This window comes from Dermatophagoides farinae, chromosome 8, assembly GCF_024713945.1.
Source record: "Dermatophagoides farinae isolate YC_2012a chromosome 8, ASM2471394v1, whole genome shotgun sequence".
Lineage (NCBI taxonomy): Eukaryota > Metazoa > Arthropoda > Arachnida > Sarcoptiformes > Pyroglyphidae > Dermatophagoides > Dermatophagoides farinae.
This window is the reverse complement of record NC_134684.1, coordinates 1,591,373-1,611,836: the sequence shown is the minus strand read 5'-3', so window position 1 is coordinate 1,611,836 and position 20,464 is coordinate 1,591,373. Positions and strand designations below refer to the sequence as shown.

The 20,464-nt window shown below is 28.6% G+C and overlaps 4 protein-coding genes and 1 long non-coding RNA gene across 5 annotated transcripts; 3 read left to right on the top strand and 2 right to left on the bottom strand.

The window, feature by feature from the left end:
- The first annotated feature begins 1,680 nt into the window (after positions 1–1,680).
- Positions 1,681–5,356, top strand: LOC124496132 (very-long-chain 3-oxoacyl-CoA reductase). The gene is made up of 2 exons (XM_075733492.1): positions 1,681–3,613; positions 3,737–5,356. The coding sequence occupies exon 2, from the start codon at positions 3,804–3,806 to the stop codon at positions 5,100–5,102; it is 1,299 nt and encodes a 432-aa protein (XP_075589607.1). The 5' UTR covers positions 1,681–3,613; positions 3,737–3,803; the 3' UTR covers positions 5,103–5,356.
- Positions 5,357–6,546: 1,190 nt separating this feature from the next.
- Positions 6,547–9,869, bottom strand: LOC124496130 (nose resistant to fluoxetine protein 6). The gene is made up of 9 exons (XM_047059605.2): positions 9,500–9,869; positions 9,118–9,441; positions 8,953–9,058; positions 8,410–8,895; positions 8,174–8,342; positions 7,906–8,117; positions 7,714–7,840; positions 7,311–7,646; positions 6,547–7,234 (listed from the first exon to the last, which is right to left on the bottom strand). Exons 1-9 carry the CDS (start codon positions 9,792–9,794, stop codon positions 6,986–6,988), a joined length of 2,304 nt encoding a protein of 767 aa, XP_046915561.2. The 5' UTR covers positions 9,795–9,869; the 3' UTR covers positions 6,547–6,985.
- On the top strand, positions 8,872–9,496 carry LOC142597762 (uncharacterized). The gene is made up of 2 exons (XR_012832384.1): positions 8,872–9,297; positions 9,385–9,496. It is a non-coding gene; the product is annotated as an uncharacterized LOC142597762 (long non-coding RNA).
- Positions 9,870–9,952: 83 nt separating the features above from the next.
- LOC124496214 (heme A synthase COX15) lies at positions 9,953–11,398 on the bottom strand. Its single transcript, XM_047059710.2, has one exon. The coding sequence runs from the start codon at positions 11,316–11,318 to the stop codon at positions 10,041–10,043; it is 1,278 nt and encodes a 425-aa protein (XP_046915666.2). The 5' UTR covers positions 11,319–11,398; the 3' UTR covers positions 9,953–10,040.
- A 162-nt stretch (positions 11,399–11,560) lies between these two features.
- LOC124496350 (corepressor interacting with RBPJ 1) lies at positions 11,561–13,116 on the top strand. The gene is made up of 2 exons (XM_075733493.1): positions 11,561–11,739; positions 11,796–13,116. Exon 2 carries the CDS (start codon positions 11,826–11,828, stop codon positions 12,975–12,977), a length of 1,152 nt encoding a protein of 383 aa, XP_075589608.1. The 5' UTR covers positions 11,561–11,739; positions 11,796–11,825; the 3' UTR covers positions 12,978–13,116.
- The last annotated feature ends 7,348 nt before the right edge of the window (positions 13,117–20,464 follow it).

Below are 20,464 nucleotides of genomic sequence, written 5' to 3'. Positions count from 1 at the left end.
CATTGATTAACTGATTTTTTTTTGTTTGTGCCAAATCTTTTTGTGACAATTTTTTTTTCGACACATCATCATCATACAAAACTTTGTCATTTAGAAGCAAAAAATAAATTTAAAAAAAAATTATTGCCATTTCCGTTTTTTAATGTTTGACAGCAATATTTTTTTTTTTTTAAAAAATTTGATTGATTTTTTTTTCTGACCACAAAATGAAAATGACCATTTTTTCCATCATCAAAATTATTATTATTATTTGATGTCCTTAGATTTTTTTTCTGTTTCATTGTTTCTAAATCCAATCAATCATTGTGTGTGTGTGTGTGTGTGTGTGATAATAGATCCATAGAGATGGAAAAAAACTACCGGATTTATATTTAGAGAGAGACCTTCAATTACTATATATTGTCGTCGTCGACCACTAATGATTGACGTAATTGTTTTTCTTGCCTTCATCAATTGATGATGATGATGATGATATTATGATCATGATGATTATTATTTAATGGAAATTATGATGATTTACCAATAAATTTTTAAAGATAAAAATTGGTTTTTTTTTCCTGTTTTGTTTTCATCTTTCATTGATTTATTATATACAAAATAACCAATTATAAGATTATGAATTTCAACAAATTAAATTTTTTCCAAGAATCCTACTGGAACCGTTAGATGATTATCATCATCATCATCATCATCATGATTATTACAAAAGTATAAATATTCAATTTATAATAAACAACAACAACAACGACGACGACGACAACAACAACCACAAGCCAGTTGTCGTCCCTAACCTATTTAGCATTGATGATGATGATGATGATTATAATTATACAGGCCATAATACTGAAGAAAATTCGTAAAATTGAAAGGTAAAAAAAAAGAGAAAAAGAAAGTAAAAAGAAAAAATTAATGTAGAAAAAAAAATCACAGACATGAGAAAAAAGAAGAAGAAAAAGAAAAAAAAAATAGTGTGCACCTTGAAAAATGGAAAATTATCGGATGAATCAGGCAACAACAACAACAACAGCGACAACGACAACGAATAAAAAAAAATAAAAAAAAAAAAAAAAAAAAAAAAAAATGGTTGCATTTGACCATCAAAAACCAATGATTGTTGTCGTCTTGTCGATGATGATGATGATGATGACGATGATGATAGGGATTGCAACGATCTTGTTTTTTTTGATGGCCAAAAAAAAAAGAGAAAACGAAAGAAAAAAAAGAGGATAATGTCAGTGTCTCGTGTATTTCATGTGTCCACACACACACACACACAAAGGCCAATGATCAATTGCTATGGAATGAGACGATCCAAAGATCGATTCATTTGTCGATTGCTTAATCAAAGAAAAAAAATGATCGGAAATTATTTGAAGAAAAAAAAACTTGTTTTTTTTTCGGGCACGTGTATGTTAGGAAATCGTTTTCAGATCTTAAAATTGAAAATTGAAAAACGAAACGAAAGTGAGAGAAAAAAAATCGAAATAGAAAAAAAGAGAGAGAAAAAAAAAGTTCTCGGGCGCTTCATATATTCATTGTATATATTTGATGTATATATTCAAGGTGAAAAAAAACAACAACAAACAACAAAAATTCAAATCTTGAATTGTTTGTTTCTCTCACCAAATCGTTTCATATTTTTTTTCTCTGTTTCGTGCGGGTGTGTTCAACATTTTTTTTTTTTTTTTTTGAATTCCATCATCTATCTCTCTTTATTTTTTGTTGTTTGACCAATTTCTATTCCATAGTGATTCCAGTCATATGAGTTTCTGCTGTCCCTTCTTCTTCTTCTTCTTCTTCTTCGAAAACATTTTCGTGTGTGATGTGAAATTGTGTTTTGATTGTTGCACAATCGTCGTTTTTTTCACTGCTTTTCTGAATAACTTCTTTCGTTTTTTTTTTCGTAATTAAATCGATGATGATAATGAGTGATTTGTGATTATTATTTTTTTTTCTCCATTGAAAATTTGATTGGAAAAAAACCTACAATTCATTGAATGAATTGAAAATTTGTTTTTTTTTTTGTTCTCCTCCTGGTGATTACATTGTGTTTTTATTGATCTCATGTAAAAATTACCTGAAAATCAAAAGAATCCATTGGTTTTTCTTTCACGATACGATTGAAACGTCATTCATTTTTCATATTATTTCATTCGTTCATTAATCTAATTATGGTCTTCAGTTTGGTTTTTTGTCCATCAATATCAATTAAATGTTCGCAATAACCAGGAAAAACATTGATAAAAACAAGTGGACATTTACTTGACGCAAACAACAACAACAACAAAAACAAAAAAAAAAAATTGTCGCTTCATATTTTTTTGGACAATTTCCAAGTGCAATCGAAATTTTTTTTTTTTATTTTAATTATTGCAATTTATAATTATAATCTTCCTGATTCATGATAGTTTTTTTTGAAAAAATCAAAAAAAAAAAATTCCCATAAATTCGAATGTTTCGTGTAATAGTAATGTTTCGAAAAACAAATCTTCAATATATCTTTCATCAACCTGTTGATCAGTGCACTATAGTCAATCAAACATATGATCAATCAGATTTCTTTACATTCTGTTTCATCGATTGATTATTATTATTATAAATTATTTTTTTTCTGGTGCTCAATTTTGATTGCTTAATTTTAAAAAAAAAATTTCGTATGTTTTATTGACGTTTTACGTGTTTCCCCGCCATTTATCATCATATCTCATATTAACCAGAAATTCATAGAATTGGTCAAAAAAAAACTACCGAGAATAAACTTGAACTATTAAAATTTTTTTTGGAAATCAATTTTATTGCCTGACAACGACAAAATTTTTGATCACAATTACAAATTATCATGAAAATGTTTGCAACAACACAGTGTATAAGGAGAAAAATAAATTGAAAAAATTTTCAAATAATTAAATACCACACACTATATATATATATAAATAAATAATCAACATATTACTGGATTACTTGGAAATCATTTTTTTCCTTATGAATATATTGTCACTGATACGTTTTCAAAAGAATCGTTTGTTGGTCATCAAATATATTGTTATTGATTATTAATTGAAATTCTCCATTCATTTCGTAATAATTCCGACAATAAGAAATTCTTTCTCGCATATAAATAATATTCATTTGACAATTTTGAATTTTTTTATCATTCATTCAAATTGCAACGGATACAAAAAAAAAACACACACACACAAATCATTTGTCAAATAAAACAACCAACCATTACCATTACCACCAACAGCAAAACAGGATTCTCTTTTTCTTCTTTCTGTTTATTCTTTATTCCATTCAATTATTCTCTTATCATCGTCGTCATTTTCAAAAACAACATATATTCACACGTCACCAAAAAAAAAACAAACTTTTAGTGTCCTTGTCTTTCTGTGTGTGTGTGTGTGTGTGTGTTCGAATGTTTTCTTCGTTTCGTATATAAGTTTGTTCATCATTTGTTCATCATTTCATTTTTTTTTTTGAATTGTGATTATTGTTTGTTGTACACAAATATAAACAGATTTTTAAAAATAAACATCGAAACAATACTCTTTTTTTTTGACAAACTGACAACGATTTTATTATATTCATTATTCAATCACATATATCATTGACAGTAATCACCGTGATTGAATATATAATATAAACAAACAAAGATTGTGACAGTTTTTTTTTCTTTTCTTTTTTTTTTTTTTTTTTTTTTTGATTATTTATAACAACTACAACAAAACAACAACAGTATTATTACAATACAAATTTATTTATATATTGATTGATTGATTGAAATTATTGATCATCTTGTCAAAATGATGACAACAACCACCTTGGAATCATTGTCTAACATGGATCATAATAATAGTGATCTTGATCATGATCATCATACATCAATGGCAATGACAACAAGTACAATATCATCGCCATTATTATCATCAATATTGAATACAACTATTTCAAATTCAAGTAAATTGATCAATAAACTAAGTACTACAACATTACCTTCATCGATGATTATTAATGATGATGAAGCCATGATGATGACCATCGATGATAATGATGATCATATGGTTAATAGTGATGATACAAATATTCTTATTGAATCTTGGAATCGTAGTGGATTTCAATTACCAGATATAAATACACTGCCAACACCTATAATAATATTATCAATCATAGCCATAGTGTTCATCCTATGGATGGTCATAAAATTCATTCAAGCATTATGGACATTTTTTATCTGTTATATGCTCGGTTTTGGTGCAAAATGGCGGCCCGGATCGGACAGTTGGGCCATTATAACCGGTTCAACCGATGGTATTGGTTTAGCTTATGCTAAAGCGATGGCTAAAAAAGGTTATTGTGTATTTCTTCTTAGTCGTAATCAACAAAAATTGGATAAAGTTAAAGCCGATATACTCAATGAATGTCCTAAATGTCCACAAGTGAAAACAATGGCCGTGGATTTTACATTGGATACAATTTATAAACATATTAGTGATGAAATTCATGCCCTAAATGGCCATGTACATGTTCTTATCAATAATGTTGGTATGGCATATAAATATCCAGAATATTTTACAAAAATACCGAATTCTGATCAATTCATTACGAATATATTGAATTGTAATATATTATCTGTGACACGTATGACACATATTATATTACCAATAATGGAAGCACGACGTTCCGGTATTATAATTAATGTTGCATCATATTCAGCACTATTTCCAACACCATTTCTGGCCATTTATTCGGCATCAAAAATTTATATGGATTATTTTTCACGTGCATTACATTCCGAATATTCTGATCGTGGTATTGTCGTACAATCTGTATTACCATATTATGTATCAACAAATATGATACGTAATCCAACCATTTCATTTATGATACCATCACCTGATCAATTTGTTCATTCAGCATTGAAAACTGTTGGCGTTGAAACACGTACATATGGATATTTTGCCCATAATGTATTAGCATTTTTTCAATCATTTATTGTTAAATTTATAATTGGCAATAATCTTAATACAAAAATTGCCTATTTCCGTATGAAACGGCTACGTAAAGGATGCTATAAACGTAAAGGACTTAGCCATTATGTATGAATAATAATAATAAATTTTTGGACAATTCACTATCACGATCATCATCATCATCTTCTTAGTATTAATGCCAATAAATTAATCAAATCAAATGAAATGTGTTTTTTTGTTTATTAATCAAGAAAATTTTTGTCAAATCAATTTTTTTTCCTGTTGTAAATCGATTCGAGTTTTTATTTTTAATTTTTTTTTTGATGATTCATAATTATTCAAATGAAATATAAATGATGTTTTTTTTTATTGTTCCTGAACTATTCAAATTTTGTCTTTACTTTTTTTTTTTACTCATTTTATATTTATCATTTCAAATCGATTACTGTAGTTGGTGGCTGTTGTTCGTGACAGAGATAATTTCATCATTCAATAATTCATTGGTTCATCAGATTTCGGTTTCTCAATCAAATTTTTTTTTTGTTGAATTTAATGGGTAGTGGAAAATTATTTTTTTTACACTGTCATGTTTCACATCGTGTTTAATTTGATTGTGTTTTGTTTTGTTTTGTTTTGTTATTTTTTTTTCAGGGATTTCCAGAATCAATTAAAAATTTTTTTTGTTTGTTTGTTTCATTCGAACTTGATGGAAATTAATAGCCGCTTGATGATGATGATGATGATGATGATGATAACGATGACACTTTGATATTTACATAATTTTTTTTTTTTTTGGTTTTCATTTTGTTTTTATATATACGTGATATATAGACGTGATTCTTGACACATTCACGGATGTGTGTGTGTAAAAAGAAATCAATGCAAATAATTCGACAAAAAAAGAAAAAAAAAGAAAAATCTTTCATTTAATTGATTAACGATAAAAAAAATCAAAAAATTAGTTGTTAATGACGTCATTTGAAACAAGAAAGAAAAAAATTTAATTTAATTTCATTGTCATTGAAACACGAAAAGGGTTTTTAATTTAAAGTGTTCAGAAAAAAAAGAAACCTTCAATGATCATGTATCCATCATCATATATAACAACAAACGTATCATTTTATGTATTTAATCCAGATATTTATATTTCATTCAACAAATGTAATGAAAAATTTCTTATCATTGACATTGTCACTTGAAAATGAATATTGTATTTGATATATATACAACAACAACAACAACAACAATATTCATTTCTTAAATATATCCTCAAACTTTTTTTGATCATTATCATTATCATCATCATGGTCATTATGGATTCGTTCAATGTCTATTATTATTATTAATTATTAAAAATAAATAATTATTATATATTGTATTGTATATATTGCAATATTCCAAACATTAACATTTATCATCTGAGTAAACATATATATACTATATATATAATAGACGATTTGGCCATCAAGCTATTATTAGTTGATCAACAAAAAAAAAAAAATTTATTTATTTATCAATATATTGATTGATTGACACAATCACACACACACACACAAATGAAATGATCAAATTATTATTTTTTTCCTAGTTAAGCAAAAAAAAAAAAAAAAATTTAACGAAATTTTCAATTACAATTTTTTCATCATTATTATTTCCAATGTCAATATGTACGCAATAAGGGCAAAAATACAACAAAATTTCACAATGTGAATCTGTTTTCTTTTCTCTCATACTCTCGATATGATGATGATGATGATCTTCAGATGATCGCCTTCAAATTTCTTTATATATTTTTTTTCTGTTCTCTTGGTAAACAGAGAAAAAATTGAACAACAATTGTGACGAGTTTTTTTTTCTATTTTGTTGATTTTTTTTTGTTTTGTTGTTGTTTTGTTTTTGTTTTTGATTAGTTCATTGATGTCATCGTCAGGTGAGTGTCTTTGTTTATATATGTGTTTGTTGATGCATAACAACCATAGTATAGTAATATGCAAGTGCAATCAATCGTAGTGTGATTACATTTTTGTTTGTTTTCTCGATTCTTCGAAATTTTTCATTTCAATAATATCGATGACAGTATTGTTGTTGTTGTTGTTGTTGTTATTATTGGAAGTAGTAGCTGATTGTTCATAATTATTAGTGGTAGATCGATTAGAATTGGATAATAAAATTTTTACCAATCGAACATAAGGACGTTCAAATGTACAATAAAGAAAAAAAGCTAATAATGTGGAAATAAATCCTGAACCAATACCAATGAATAGCTATCAATGGGGATGGAAATCATCATCATTAGTGTTTATCGGATTTCAATGATAATAATAATGAAAAAAATCATACCAAATTGAATAAGCTTAATTCGACTGGTTGCCGTATGGTGTACATATAATGCCAAATCGGTATTATGTGAACCAAATAAATACTAAATGAAAGTCGACTAAATGGTTGCATAATTTCCGATTCTAGAAAACGTTGTATGATTCCACCTTGTTGTTGTACACATTGCCAACATAGCCATAGAATTCCTAATGACCAAATAGATCTAACCAAACCAAACATAATGGCTGATATTAATGGCTGATCAACAGGTTTATCCGAATCGATGAATGAATATGAACCAAATGGTTGCATCATGAATAATGGTCCCAATATGATCCAGATTAGGTAACGTTTCCACTTTTTTAAAATTTGACAAACATAAATTATTCTGTTTTTTTTCATTCTGTTATTACATAATGCATACTTTGGACATCTGATTGTTTTGATGTTTTCGTTGAACTAACCAAAGACCAAATAATGCTCCTACAAAATATGGTATGAAATGATTCCATGTGGCAAAAATAAAAAGTTCAACTTTTTCAATTGGAAATCTGTTTTATAGAAACAAAAAAAAATTATTGTTCATGTTTATCAATGAAATGGATTTTTGATTTACCGATAATTTGGATGTAAAAAAATCGATGGATTAGGTGCTGAACCCCAGCCAAGTAAAACAATTATTATTGGTATGAAAAATCCAAGACCAATCATAATGTATGAATATACAAAACTTAATAATGATCGTCTTATCGTAAAAAAATAAATGACAACGTAAAGAAGAATGTGTAATTGAAAATCAGCACTCAAATACCAATGCATTACATTACACTATAGTGAAAAAAAAATGAAAATTCGATAAAATCTGATTACGTTTTTGTATTTACCACTTTTTCCGATGGAAATAGATTGCTTATATAACCAAAACTTAGATACCAATTCTGATAGCAAGGTTCAGTAATGAATCCAATATAATCCGAATGGAATAATGGACCTTGACCAATACGTGGCCATAAAAGTAAAAGACATGTTGCGCCCAATAATGGTGGTGTGAAACTTTGATGAAAAATTAAAATGTAATTCCATTATATGATCTAGACCTATGAGAATATGATCATCATACCGATTCCAACGAAGCCATATATAGGTGAAAATATTGATCGATTGATTTGATCGTTCAGCAGTAGTGGTCAATATAGTATAAACGGTAAGTGTACCACTGATGAAGAAAAATGTTTCGACAGCTAAACCAGCATTGACTACAAAATGTGCAAATACATTCTGTATGATCGAGAATCGTGTGTTGAGTGAATGAACCGGTGGTACCAGATCATCGTATTGAGTGAATGGATGGAATAATAAAACATGGGCCAATACAACCCAATAAATGGATAAAACTCGTAATCCATGAATGAATTTAAATTGAGTTTTTTCTCCAGTCGATTCATGATGCTTTGATCGACTAATTCGAAATAATGTTCGTGTATTTTCGATTAGCGAAAAACATATCAATATACCCAACATGCCTTCATTAGATTCTATTCCCTTGATAAATAATTCCATTATTGTACCAATTACAACTAGAAATAAATGACCGAAAAAGATGGTCCTATGTGCGAAAAAATGGCTGATTACAAACAAATGAAAATGATGAATCATCTTTTACCAAATGATTTTCTCGCCCATTCTTATCGGCACATTGATGGTCTGTGTTTTACGTTCTTGACAAAATCGTATCCGAGCACGAAGACTTGATTCCACAGGTATTAAGACTGGTGATCATATTTTAAAAAATGGTCATGAAATTAAATAGAAGAAAAGATAACATTACCTTTAGCAACAATTTCGTTGGTTTCCACATCACTACAACTGGACGGTAGACAAATTCCATTGTTGATACCGGATAATGATTGCCAATCATAAATGAATCGAATTGATTCATACCAATTTTTCATTCCATTATTGTCCATATTCGAAGGTAATGGTGGATTCTTTGGATCCAACACTGGTGGTAATTTAATTTCCATTATACAATACTTGCCTTCAATGCCATTATTATCTACTGATTTGATCTTGAGACATTCATCAAAATTTCCAGGTTCAAAAAAGGTACCCACCAGAATACCCGATGGAAAATGACCATTCGAATCCCACACTGAAAAATAAAATTCATCGTTTCAAGCGATTAATCAATAATCAGTTTGATACTCAACTTTTCATAGTCCAATTATGTCGAAATGGATTTTTGAAATATTCATTCAATGCATATCGACAATCATGACTAACATTTATTTTTGTGGACAATAATTTTTGTAAACGATCATTCCATGTCATTAATTGTTGCCCAAAATTGGTCATATCGAATCTATTATTCCATTGTTGTACAATATCGGTTAGATCACCATTTTCATTATTATTATGATTGTTATTATTAATTGTCACCGATTCACAAACAAGAATCTGATATAAAATAATGACCAATATAATTTTAATCATCATTGTGTTCATTTACATGTTCACCATTCGATTAAACAACAACAACAACAAAAACAGAAACAAATTTGATGATCAACTGGTTTTTGTAGCAAAAAAAAAAAAAAATTTTAATTCAAATAAAACCTTGAAATTTCGGTTAAGTTTTTTTCAACATAAAAATAAAATAAAAGATTGATGAATTAATATTTATTCATTGACAAAAAAAAACTCCTGATAGGAATAACAATTCAAATCAATGACATATATATGTTATTATTATTATTTTGGCAATTTTTTAATCCACCGTAGTTCTTTTGATAACCATAATGCTATTGATAATGTAACCATTGCATTCGCTTGATGTGCTGAAGCAATTTCAATTGGTACATATTGTAATAATGCTGTGATGCCCAATGTCACCTGTGTTAGTATGGCTAAGGCCAATAAATTCGTTGCTATTCGTGCTTTTGATGGTAGCTTCAATTTTAATGATGATGCCCATAAACCCATAACAAACAAAGCGGTTATTTCACCAAGATGTCGATGTACAAATTGAACACAAGTTGGATTTTCAAAAAAATTTCTCCATAATGGCTGTTGTCTTAACATATCCGTAGGTATCCAACGATCAGCCATTTTTGGCCATGAATTATATACTAATCCAGCATCTAAACCGGCAACAAAAGCACCGGATAATGCTGTGGCAAATATGAACAATTTAGATCCGGCAGCTAATCGTTTGAAACGTATCAATTGTTTGGTAACGGCTGGCGTGCCTTTAATCAAACTATCAGGCCAAATATTAACAAGACCATTGTAGAAAATAAGTGTATAGAATACCATAGCGGTACCCAGATGAGCGGCCAAACGATACTGGCTAACACGAGGTTCATGTGTATAAACTTCTTTCTCTTCTAGACCACTTTTGACCATATACCATCCGAGTAATCCTTGAGCGGCTAACAGTGAACCAAATATTCCTACACGAATTTTTGTGGATTTATTTAACCAATTCCGTGACCAAAACAATGCAGCAGGTATGAAATATAGTGCACCAATTGTACGACCTAACATTCGATGAACATATTCCATGTACCAGATTCGTTTAAATTGATCCAATGTAATTTCTTTGTTTTTGACTTTGAATTCTGGATATTGTTTATATTTTTCAAATTCTTGTTCCCATTGATCATTATTGAATGGTGGTAGTTCTTTGAATGGATGCCAATCGACCATAGATAATCCGGATTCTGTCAATCGAGTAATGCCACCGATACATATCGTTACGAATGTCAAACCGGCGCATGATAGTAGCCAGAATCCAATGATACGATTTCGCCGTAATTGAATAGCATCTAATTCTGGGGTATTTGAAAATTTTCGCAAAGAATTTCGTAACGTTTGAAAATGACCAGATGATTTAGGAATGTAATGATACCAAGCAATATTCTTCTGACCATTACGAAGATGTGACAATGTTAATGGCCGTATCGTTTGAACTGATAACGAATGCCTAATTAGGCTGCAAAAATTACGGCTAAATATCGTGGACATCATTTTTTTTAAAAAACAAAAGAATCTTCAAAGTAAAAAAAAAAATAAATATGAAACAGCTGTTTGTATATTCATGAATTTTCTGAATTGAAATTAATTTGGCATAATTCATAAAGCACGTGTCACTTTGTTTCACCGATATTACGATTTTTAGACGATCATTGCATGTCAATTTTTTTCATTTTTTATCATCAACAATTGTAAAAATTGAATTAAATAAATTTTTCTTGTATTTAAAATTATTTCTTGTGCGTGTTTTTAAGGAATCGATCATCAACATATTAAAACAAGAATGTTTTGAATTTTGAATAGTTCGTCGTCTATGAATTGTTTTTTATTACGGTGTTCATTCGAACGAGTAGATTTTCGTGTTGATTTGTTTTGATTTTTCATTTCTTGACGTATTTTTTTTTTTTTTTTTTTGGTAAGCATTTTTGTAGTTTTGAATATTTCAATATTTTTAACATTTAATTTAAACAGGTACCTATCGAAAACAATACAGCTATCATCATGGGTAAAGGATATAATAATTTTATGAGCAAAAAGCCATTTCATCCTGCATCAAAAGAGAATATTAAACGTGTATGGATGGCCGAACAACGATCAATTGATGCCAAAAAGAAAGAAGAAGAAATGCGTTTGCAATATGAAAAAGAACAAGATCTTTACAATAATCGACTTTTAGTAGCTGGTTCGGATTCCAAAGATAAATTATCATTGAATTTTATGTATGAAGCACCGCCAGGCGTTCGAAAGGAGAATACGAAAGAAATCGAGAATGAAGCTGAACCAGAGTACAAATTTGAATGGCAACGGAATGCACCACGAGAAAGTTTTGCCAAAAACAATATGGACATTCGTGATCAACCATTCGGTATTCAAGTTAGGAATGTTCGATGCTTGAAATGTCATAAATGGGGTCATGTAAATACCGATCGTGAATGTCCACTTTTCAATACAACATCATTACCAGCTAGTAATCCATCTACAACAAAAAAAACATCCACATCGGGAGCAGAAACTGGTGATAAACCGCCTGTAAAAATAGAGCAAATTGAATTGATCGCATCAATGAAAGAAGATCAAGGTTTAGCTTTGAAGAAATCTTTGTACGGAAATTATGGACCTGAATCGATGAAAAATAATGTTCATCATCAAATGGTATCAAATGCTGCTGTACAGAATCCTGAACATGCATTTTTAGAATCATTATCATCAAAACAAAAGAAATTATTGCTTAAAAAATTACAATCGTTAAATAAATCTTCATCCAAACATAAAACGGACAAGAAAAGTAAAAAGCATAAAAAAGATAAATCTTCGAAAAAGAAAAAGTCAAAAAAATCTCATCGTAAATCAACCTCTTCATCATCATCATCATCATCGTCATCAAATTCAGAATCTGATGATGAGGAAGATGAAAAAAGAAATATTAAAAAATCCCGCCATTCTGACATAAATAATCATCATCATCAAAGAAATTCGAAAAATCATTCATCATCAAATCATAGTGGTGGTGATCATAAAGATCATCATCATAAAGATCGATATGATCATAATGATCATCATCATCATCGTCGTCGTCATCATCATCGAGAATCAAGATCTCGTAGCCGAGAAAATGGTCATCGTATTCGTGATGATCATAGACGACGATATTAATTTTATTTACTATAATGATAATTTTTGTTCAATTCAATGTATTTTATTTAATATTTTTTTTTCAATTCATATAATGATTGGAAATATAAAATAATGGAATGAAATAAATATTTTGATCAATGTGTGTGTATATATGAAATGAAATCTATTTTGAATTTTTTTATCTTATGTGTGTGTGGGTGTAATATATGAGGTATCAAAAAAAAATTAACAAAATTCGATGGATATGATACGATTTTTTTTACAATTATTCTTTCGGACTATTTCAGGCACCATCAGTTGTTATATTCATCATCATCATTATTATTTGATTGAATCGAACGTCGTTTACGTCGACCTAGTAGTATGAAATCGCCTCTTTTTTTACCACCGGTTCGAATGATACTTGGAAAACCATGGCCGCCGCCGCCACCACCACCACCATATCCACCATATCCACCATAACCGTCACTGTGGCCACCACCACCACCAAAACCTAAGATGATAATGTCACCTTTACGTTTGGATGCTTGTACATGATGATGATGATTAAAGCCAATGATCATGATGGTAATAATCAATATTAATATGGAATTTGTTTTGAATGAATACATTATTATCAATCAGCTTCTTATATTTACATTCACTATTTTTACACAAAGAAACTTTTTATAAATTCAGATGACAATTGAAAATTGAAAATTCGGACTAAATCCACCAATTTGATTGTGAAAATACAATGTATTTATATATGTTGGCCGCCTCAGGGCTACTATTGTATTGTTTTCATGTAGAGAACGAGAACAAAAACAGAGAAAGAGAGAGAGAGAAAGAAAGTTTTGAAAAAAGAAAAAAAAATCATAAGTCGTAAAAAAATGAATGATGAATGTTGTTGACAATTTATGCAAATGTTTTATGGAAATTAATTAATTCGTGGTAATGATAATTATTAATTTTGTGTGTGTGTGTGTGTGTGTGTGTATGTGTCATTCGAATTTTGATTTCTAAATCCACCAAAATGAGTCCTACACACATGTATCATTGGTTTTTTGTTTTCCATATCATGACCCAAAATTGTATTCCATTTCCTATTCCATATCCGTAAAGAATACCGCTGATATTTGATTATTGACAATGAACCTAATTTTTTTGTTTCCTGTCGGGCATTGTTATTAAATTTTGTCATTTTTTTTCAAAAATTGAAAATTTCTCAACAAAAAAAAACGGATATTGAGAAACAGTTGTCACCAAAAAAAAAAACTGATGATCAATGGCACAATATGTCAATGGCATATGTGTGTGTGTGTGTTGGCCTATTCACAAAATTTTTCATAACCCAATCACATTACATGCATATATGACATATATGTGTTTCATAATTCACTTTTGTTTGTATACAAATCGAAAAATGAATAAATTTTTCAATCAATCAATTTTTATTATTGAAAAAAATTCACTGACCGAAAATTTTAAATGTGAAAAAGGGAACAATCTATCTTAATCGCTTGGTTTGAATGAATGAAACAAAAAAAAAAACACTTGACCTTTTATCACTGATATATATTAAATGTATAATATATATATGGTAATAAAAACAAAAGGCAATAAATGTCACCATATAGATATTACAATCAATCAACAATTAATGCCATGAATGATTTCATTTCATTTTTTCTATCGTATCACTATGTTTTTATATGATAATCATCATCTCTCTATATATATTGTATATTGTATATATGGGCTGATTAATATATGATTTTGTTTGATTTGGTTTGTTTATGTTTGTATCATGTTGTTCCTGGTTGTTGTTGTCGTCGTTGTCATAAGTTATTGTTGTTCTCACACCTTTACGTCATGCATCATATGCATATGGAGGCCAATTTTTTTTTGTATAATTATGATCATTAAATGTTTATATATCGTATATCTGTGTATGTGTGTATGTGTGTGTGTGTTTACAATCCTGAAAAAAATGATCGTCATCAATATTGTTGTCCTTGTTGTTGTTGTTGTTGTTACTGTGTTTGTTTGTGACAAAGATGATGATGATGATCATCATCATCATTATCATTATCATCAAGACCTTTTTTTTCATTTTTTCTCTTATAGGAAATCTGTTTATAATGAGAAAATATTGATAAAATAATTGTATCGAATTTACCAATATATAAATTCAATACTCATTGACATTGGTTTTTGTTTTGTTTTTTGTTTTCTTGTCTGATGGAACAACAAATCAGGAAAAAAATCATCCAATATTTACACACACACACACATTCATTCATTGAAGCACCAAATAACTTGAATAAATGATGTGAACACAAAAGAAAACGAAATGACACACACACACACACACAAAAAAAAATTTGCTCTTTTTTTAATGACAAACAAACAATGAATCGATGGGGAAAAAAATGAAATTTTTTTCCCGTTTATAATCTGATTCAAGAATAGAATGAAAAAAAACAAGAACCAAATTGTGTGTATGTGTGTGTGTGTGTTTCATTACGGATCATTTGCGTTATACCTGAATAAAATACCATGGAATTTTTTTTTTTGGTCGGTCGATCCAAAATGATCAAATGAATCGTAGTAGAATCTGGTTCTCCAGAAAAAAAAAAACAAAAAGAAGAAGAAGAAAAATTCCATCATCCAATTTATGGTTTTTCAAAGAAGAATTATTATTCAATTAATTAAACTTCATATTTATAATGATGATGGTGATGGTCAATATTCTTGGTCTCTTATATTGACCTTGGCCATGTACGATGTTTTTGATTTTGTTTTTGTGAATCGAGAAATTGACACTTATTATTATCATTACAGATTATTATAATCATCATTATAATTGAAGAAAAAATAATGAAAAACAAAAAAAAAAAAAAAAGAAAAAGAGAAGAAAAAATTGTCAATCTAAACAAAAGAAGATTCTTCTTCTTCTTCTTTTGTTTTTCTTTCTCACTAATGAAGATAATCCTTAACAATAGATAGATGGATAGATAGAATTTGCTTCAATTCTTGTGTCAACCATCCGGTTGCATTTGGATCATGATCAAGAACAGAAAACGAAAAAAGTTTGTATATTTGATTTTCATTTTCGTTGTTTCCAATCAATTTGATTTTGTTTCCACATCCTTCTCTTTTTCTATCTTATTGTGGAAATAAATTGCGTCAACAAAACCTTGTTCAGAGATTCATTGTTTGTCTCTTGTACTTAACTTGGGATTTCTTTGTTTTTATTTTTCGCTGGGGTAAATGACTATCAATGCCATCCATTTATTGGTTTCATAGTCAACAATGGTAAACAAATTTGGGCCATATATTCTTAATATGTGGAATAATGCTGTAGTTTATATCATGTGATGATTTTCTGAGAACAAGAGAAAGATTTCATTTCAATTTATTCTTTATAATTAACAATTCAAGCCGATATTGATGATAATAATAATGATGAGATTCGTTTTTTTTGAAGAAAAAAAATTTTTTCTGATATCAATTTCATTTCATAAACAAAACAAAAAAAATCGTTCGTTTATAAATCATCAAATCTATCTATTCTGGAATGCTTCCACCTTATATTCGCTGCCATTGTCGAATATTCTGTAGAAGAATTTTCCGGTTTTTTTTCCATGTGATAATCCCCCAGTTTATTCCATTTTTTAAAAAAAAAACGAGAATCGAATGTTTTTCCACACTTCAATCTGATTTATTTATTTTTTTTTTGCTTTTCTTTATTTTTTTTTTGCTTTGGACCATGTTACTTATCATTGAAATAGAAAAATTCAATGATTTTTTTCTTCTTCTTTTTCTCATGAATTTCTCATCTTCTCAATTCAACAATTTCTCTGTCCGTCTTCTATTTGACGATCATCCATCCATCCATCCATCCATCCATACATTTCAATGCGAATTGATTTGAGAACAAAGAAAAAAAGATCCAAGAAAAAGAAAATCCATTTGCACATTGTATTTATGATCATCATCATCATCATCGTGATAATAATAAAATAATAAAAAAAAATCGCGAAAATATAAAAAAACGAAAACGAAATCGAAATCGGAATGAATGAACGGTTTTTTTTCTATATTTCTATGTGTTAAAATATGTTTGTAGAGCTTAGAAGTTTTTTTTTTGTTATTTATTGAAAAGAATTAAAAATTTATAAAATAAAATAAATTCCTATATGATGGTGATGATGATCCAAAAAAGATCGTTGATTCGTGTGATCATTTTTTTTTCTATCCCTATGTGTATTTGTGTGTCACATAAATATCATCTCATCAGCATCTTATTTTGGTCTTTATATATATGTGTATGTATGGAATGGTCGGAAATAATTGTATTCACCAGTATGTGTGTGTATGTGATATATTATTTAAGAATTCACTACACACACACACATAAACACTTGAAACGAATGGCAGATGAATGAATGAATGTTTCAATCGGATAAAATGTTTAAATATTAAGTATGTGTGTGTGTGTGTGTTTGTGTGTGAACACTGATAGCACAACAATATTATTTCTCATCATCATCATCATTTTCTGAATCATGATTGTTTCGTCTTATATATAATATATTTAAAATTGAATCTTTACACACCCACTACTATTACTACTATTACTTATTCAATGGGGGGAAAAAAAACACACTGAAAAGTGATTGGCACCGTTTTCAAGTGTCTTTTTTTTTTGTTTCACGTCATGCAGAATTTTGTTTTTTTTATTCATGGTCATCATCATCATCATTGATTCATCATTTGGATTGAATGTGAAACGTGTGTTTACAATGCAATAATATATACTGGTCAATAATAATAATTGTCAGTGTTGTTATTGTTGTTGTTGTTGTTTTTTTATGGCCTCAATCAAAATGGAATAAACAAACCATATGAAATGGAAAAAATGGTCGGAAGTAAGATAATGATGTGGCAGTAAACAACATGAACAATATCATGTCATGTATTATTGTTATTATTGAATAAGACATGCTAATCTAGTTGATGGGCTATGGTTATCATTATCATTATTATTATTATTATTGGGTTTTAGATGATTATATCATGTGAATCATTTTGAAATATTCAAGTATTCCATTGAAAAAATGTCTGGTATGGCAATTTTCATTTTTATTTTCACTCTGATATTCAGAAATAATTCTGATTTCAATTTTTGAATTTTTGATCTACGAATAAAAAAACAAGTAGCTGGTTAAAAATTCCTGTACTTCCACCGCCACCACCACCACCACCACCACCACCACTGCTACTTAATAGATAATGAAGTGTGAGCCAAAAAAAAAAAAATCTTTTCATTCTTGATATTCGCATGATGATCATCATGATATATGATGGAAAGGAAAATTTTTTTCTCATGATATTTGACAAGGAATTTTAGATGGAATGAGAAACAAACAAACAGAAAAAACAATGAAAATGATGATTTTAAGGTAATATTTTCAAATGGAAAATTATAACAATCGTCTTTTTAACAAATTTTTTTTTCACCAGAAACAAAAAAATTTGATCCGCAAAAAATTTCATTCAGTTATTTTTTTTCCACTTTCATCATCACGAATATTACATTCATCACAAATAATCCGGATCCAACAAGTTTTGATGAACCTAATTTTTTCTGTTCGTTCATTCATTCATTCATTCATTCGTTCGTTTGTTTGTTTGTTTGTTTATTTCACCAATAAAATGTGACTACATAATTAAGGTCTCTCCACCCCAGCCCATTACATCCCCTTCCCCATCAATCCATTTATATATTTATATATAACTGCACATACCAACAACAACAACAACAACAACAAAAAAACAACAATAACAAATAAGCCAATGTTCTCAAGTAGGTCTTTTTTTTACACATTCCACTAAATATGTATTCTATGTTTAGAATTTTGGGTGTTTTCACCATCTCATTCTCATTTTTTTTCTCGACTACCTAAAAACATGATCAAGTGAAATGAATTTTTCTAAAAAAAAGCACACACACACACAATTGAATTAACATTTATTCATCGAACTCTGGATTGTATTAAAAAGTGGAATCCAAAAAAAAAAAAAAAAAATACTGAAATTCTTGTTGTTCAAAAGAATTGTACAAGAAATTTTAATGTAATTTAACAAAGTGCAACACACACACACACACATTTTAATTCAATAATTTTTTTTTGTTTTGTTTCTTATTGTTGTTGTTGTTGTTGGTGATTTTAAAAGTTATTATTATTAATATTAAAATCAATTTTTAACCAAAATGTATTCTGAAATAGAATAGTAGTGGGCAGAATAAATAAATAAGAGAATCAATTCAATAATAATTCCTGTATATCATATACATGAATGTTATCCATCAATCAAACAACAACAGCAACAACAACAACAACAACAACAAAAACCAGAAAAAAAACGACAAGAATGGAATTATGTGTGTAGCGAAAAAGAAAAAAAAATTATTAGTAATACACACACACACACATAGAAGCTATGTGATTGCAACTTTTGTTTATTTATTACTGGATGAATTTTTTCGTTTCATTTCATCATCAGATCTATTACTTTATTATTGAAAAATTAAGATTTCTCAACTTTTTACTTTCTAATTTTGATATCCTGTTTTTTTTTCGTTTGTCTGTTTGTTGTTGCATCATACTATATCATCATCATCATCGACGACAACGGTAAAAAAAAAATATCCGTTGTAGTTATTTTTTCCATAATACCAATGTACATGTGTTTTTTCCGGTGTAATGTTGATGATTATAAAATCAATATTGGATTATATAATAAAGTGATGCTGATGATGATAATAATGATAATAGGTGTTTGTAATTGGCATTTGAATTGTTTTACCTGTAGGTTGTTTTTACATTGTAAATATAGCAATAATAATATAAGTGATGATGATGATGATGATGATATTCAGGTGATTTATGATTCATTCAATGAATTTTTCAATAATACAAATATTGTCGGAAACTTTTTCTAATAAAAATCAAAAACAAAAAAATTGAATCTCAATATTATCATTGTCGGTGATTTTTGTTTTTTTTTTGTTTGTTTGGCCATATTGTTTGAGGCAATCTGTCAATAGTGATTTTTTTTCTTCAGTATCCAGCGCCCAATTGCTCTCTCTCTCTCTCTTTCTTTCACTATCTTCTTTATCTAGTTTTCTTGAATATCTCCGCCTTGATTCTCGATCTAGCTCCGCCTAATTCTTGGGTCTTTTTTTTTACTTGTGTGTGTGTGTGTGGGAATATTATTATTATGATTATTATATTCAATTTGGTTTACCATTTTAATGAATGAATATATATTGGAATACATGAAATAATGATATATATACGGGTATTACATTGGAACGCTTTCCGGTTTTTTTTCTTCGTTTGGTGGAACCAAAAAAAAAAAAAAAATTGTCGCTAATAGAAATAAAGAAATGAAAAAATTATTTTGAATGCAACAATCGAAAACAACAACGCACAATCTCAATTATGGTTTCC

Coding starts and splice junctions, on each gene's coding strand:
- LOC124496350 (XM_075733493.1), top strand. CDS start 11,826: ATGGGTAAAGGATATAATAATTTTATGAGCAAAAAGCCATTTCATCCT.
- LOC124496132 (XM_075733492.1), top strand. CDS start 3,804: ATGATGACAACAACCACCTTGGAATCATTGTCTAACATGGATCATAAT.
- LOC124496214 (XM_047059710.2), bottom strand. CDS start 11,318: ATGATGTCCACGATATTTAGCCGTAATTTTTGCAGCCTAATTAGGCAT.
- LOC124496130 (XM_047059605.2), bottom strand. CDS start 9,794: ATGAACACAATGATGATTAAAATTATATTGGTCATTATTTTATATCAG. Junction 9,059..9,117: donor CAACGAAATTGTTGCTAAAG/GTAATGTTATCT, acceptor TATGATCACCAG/TCTTAATACCTGTGGAATCA. Junction 8,896..8,952: donor ATGGGCGAGAAAATCATTTG/GTAAAAGATGAT, acceptor TTTCGCACATAG/GACCATCTTTTTCGGTCATT.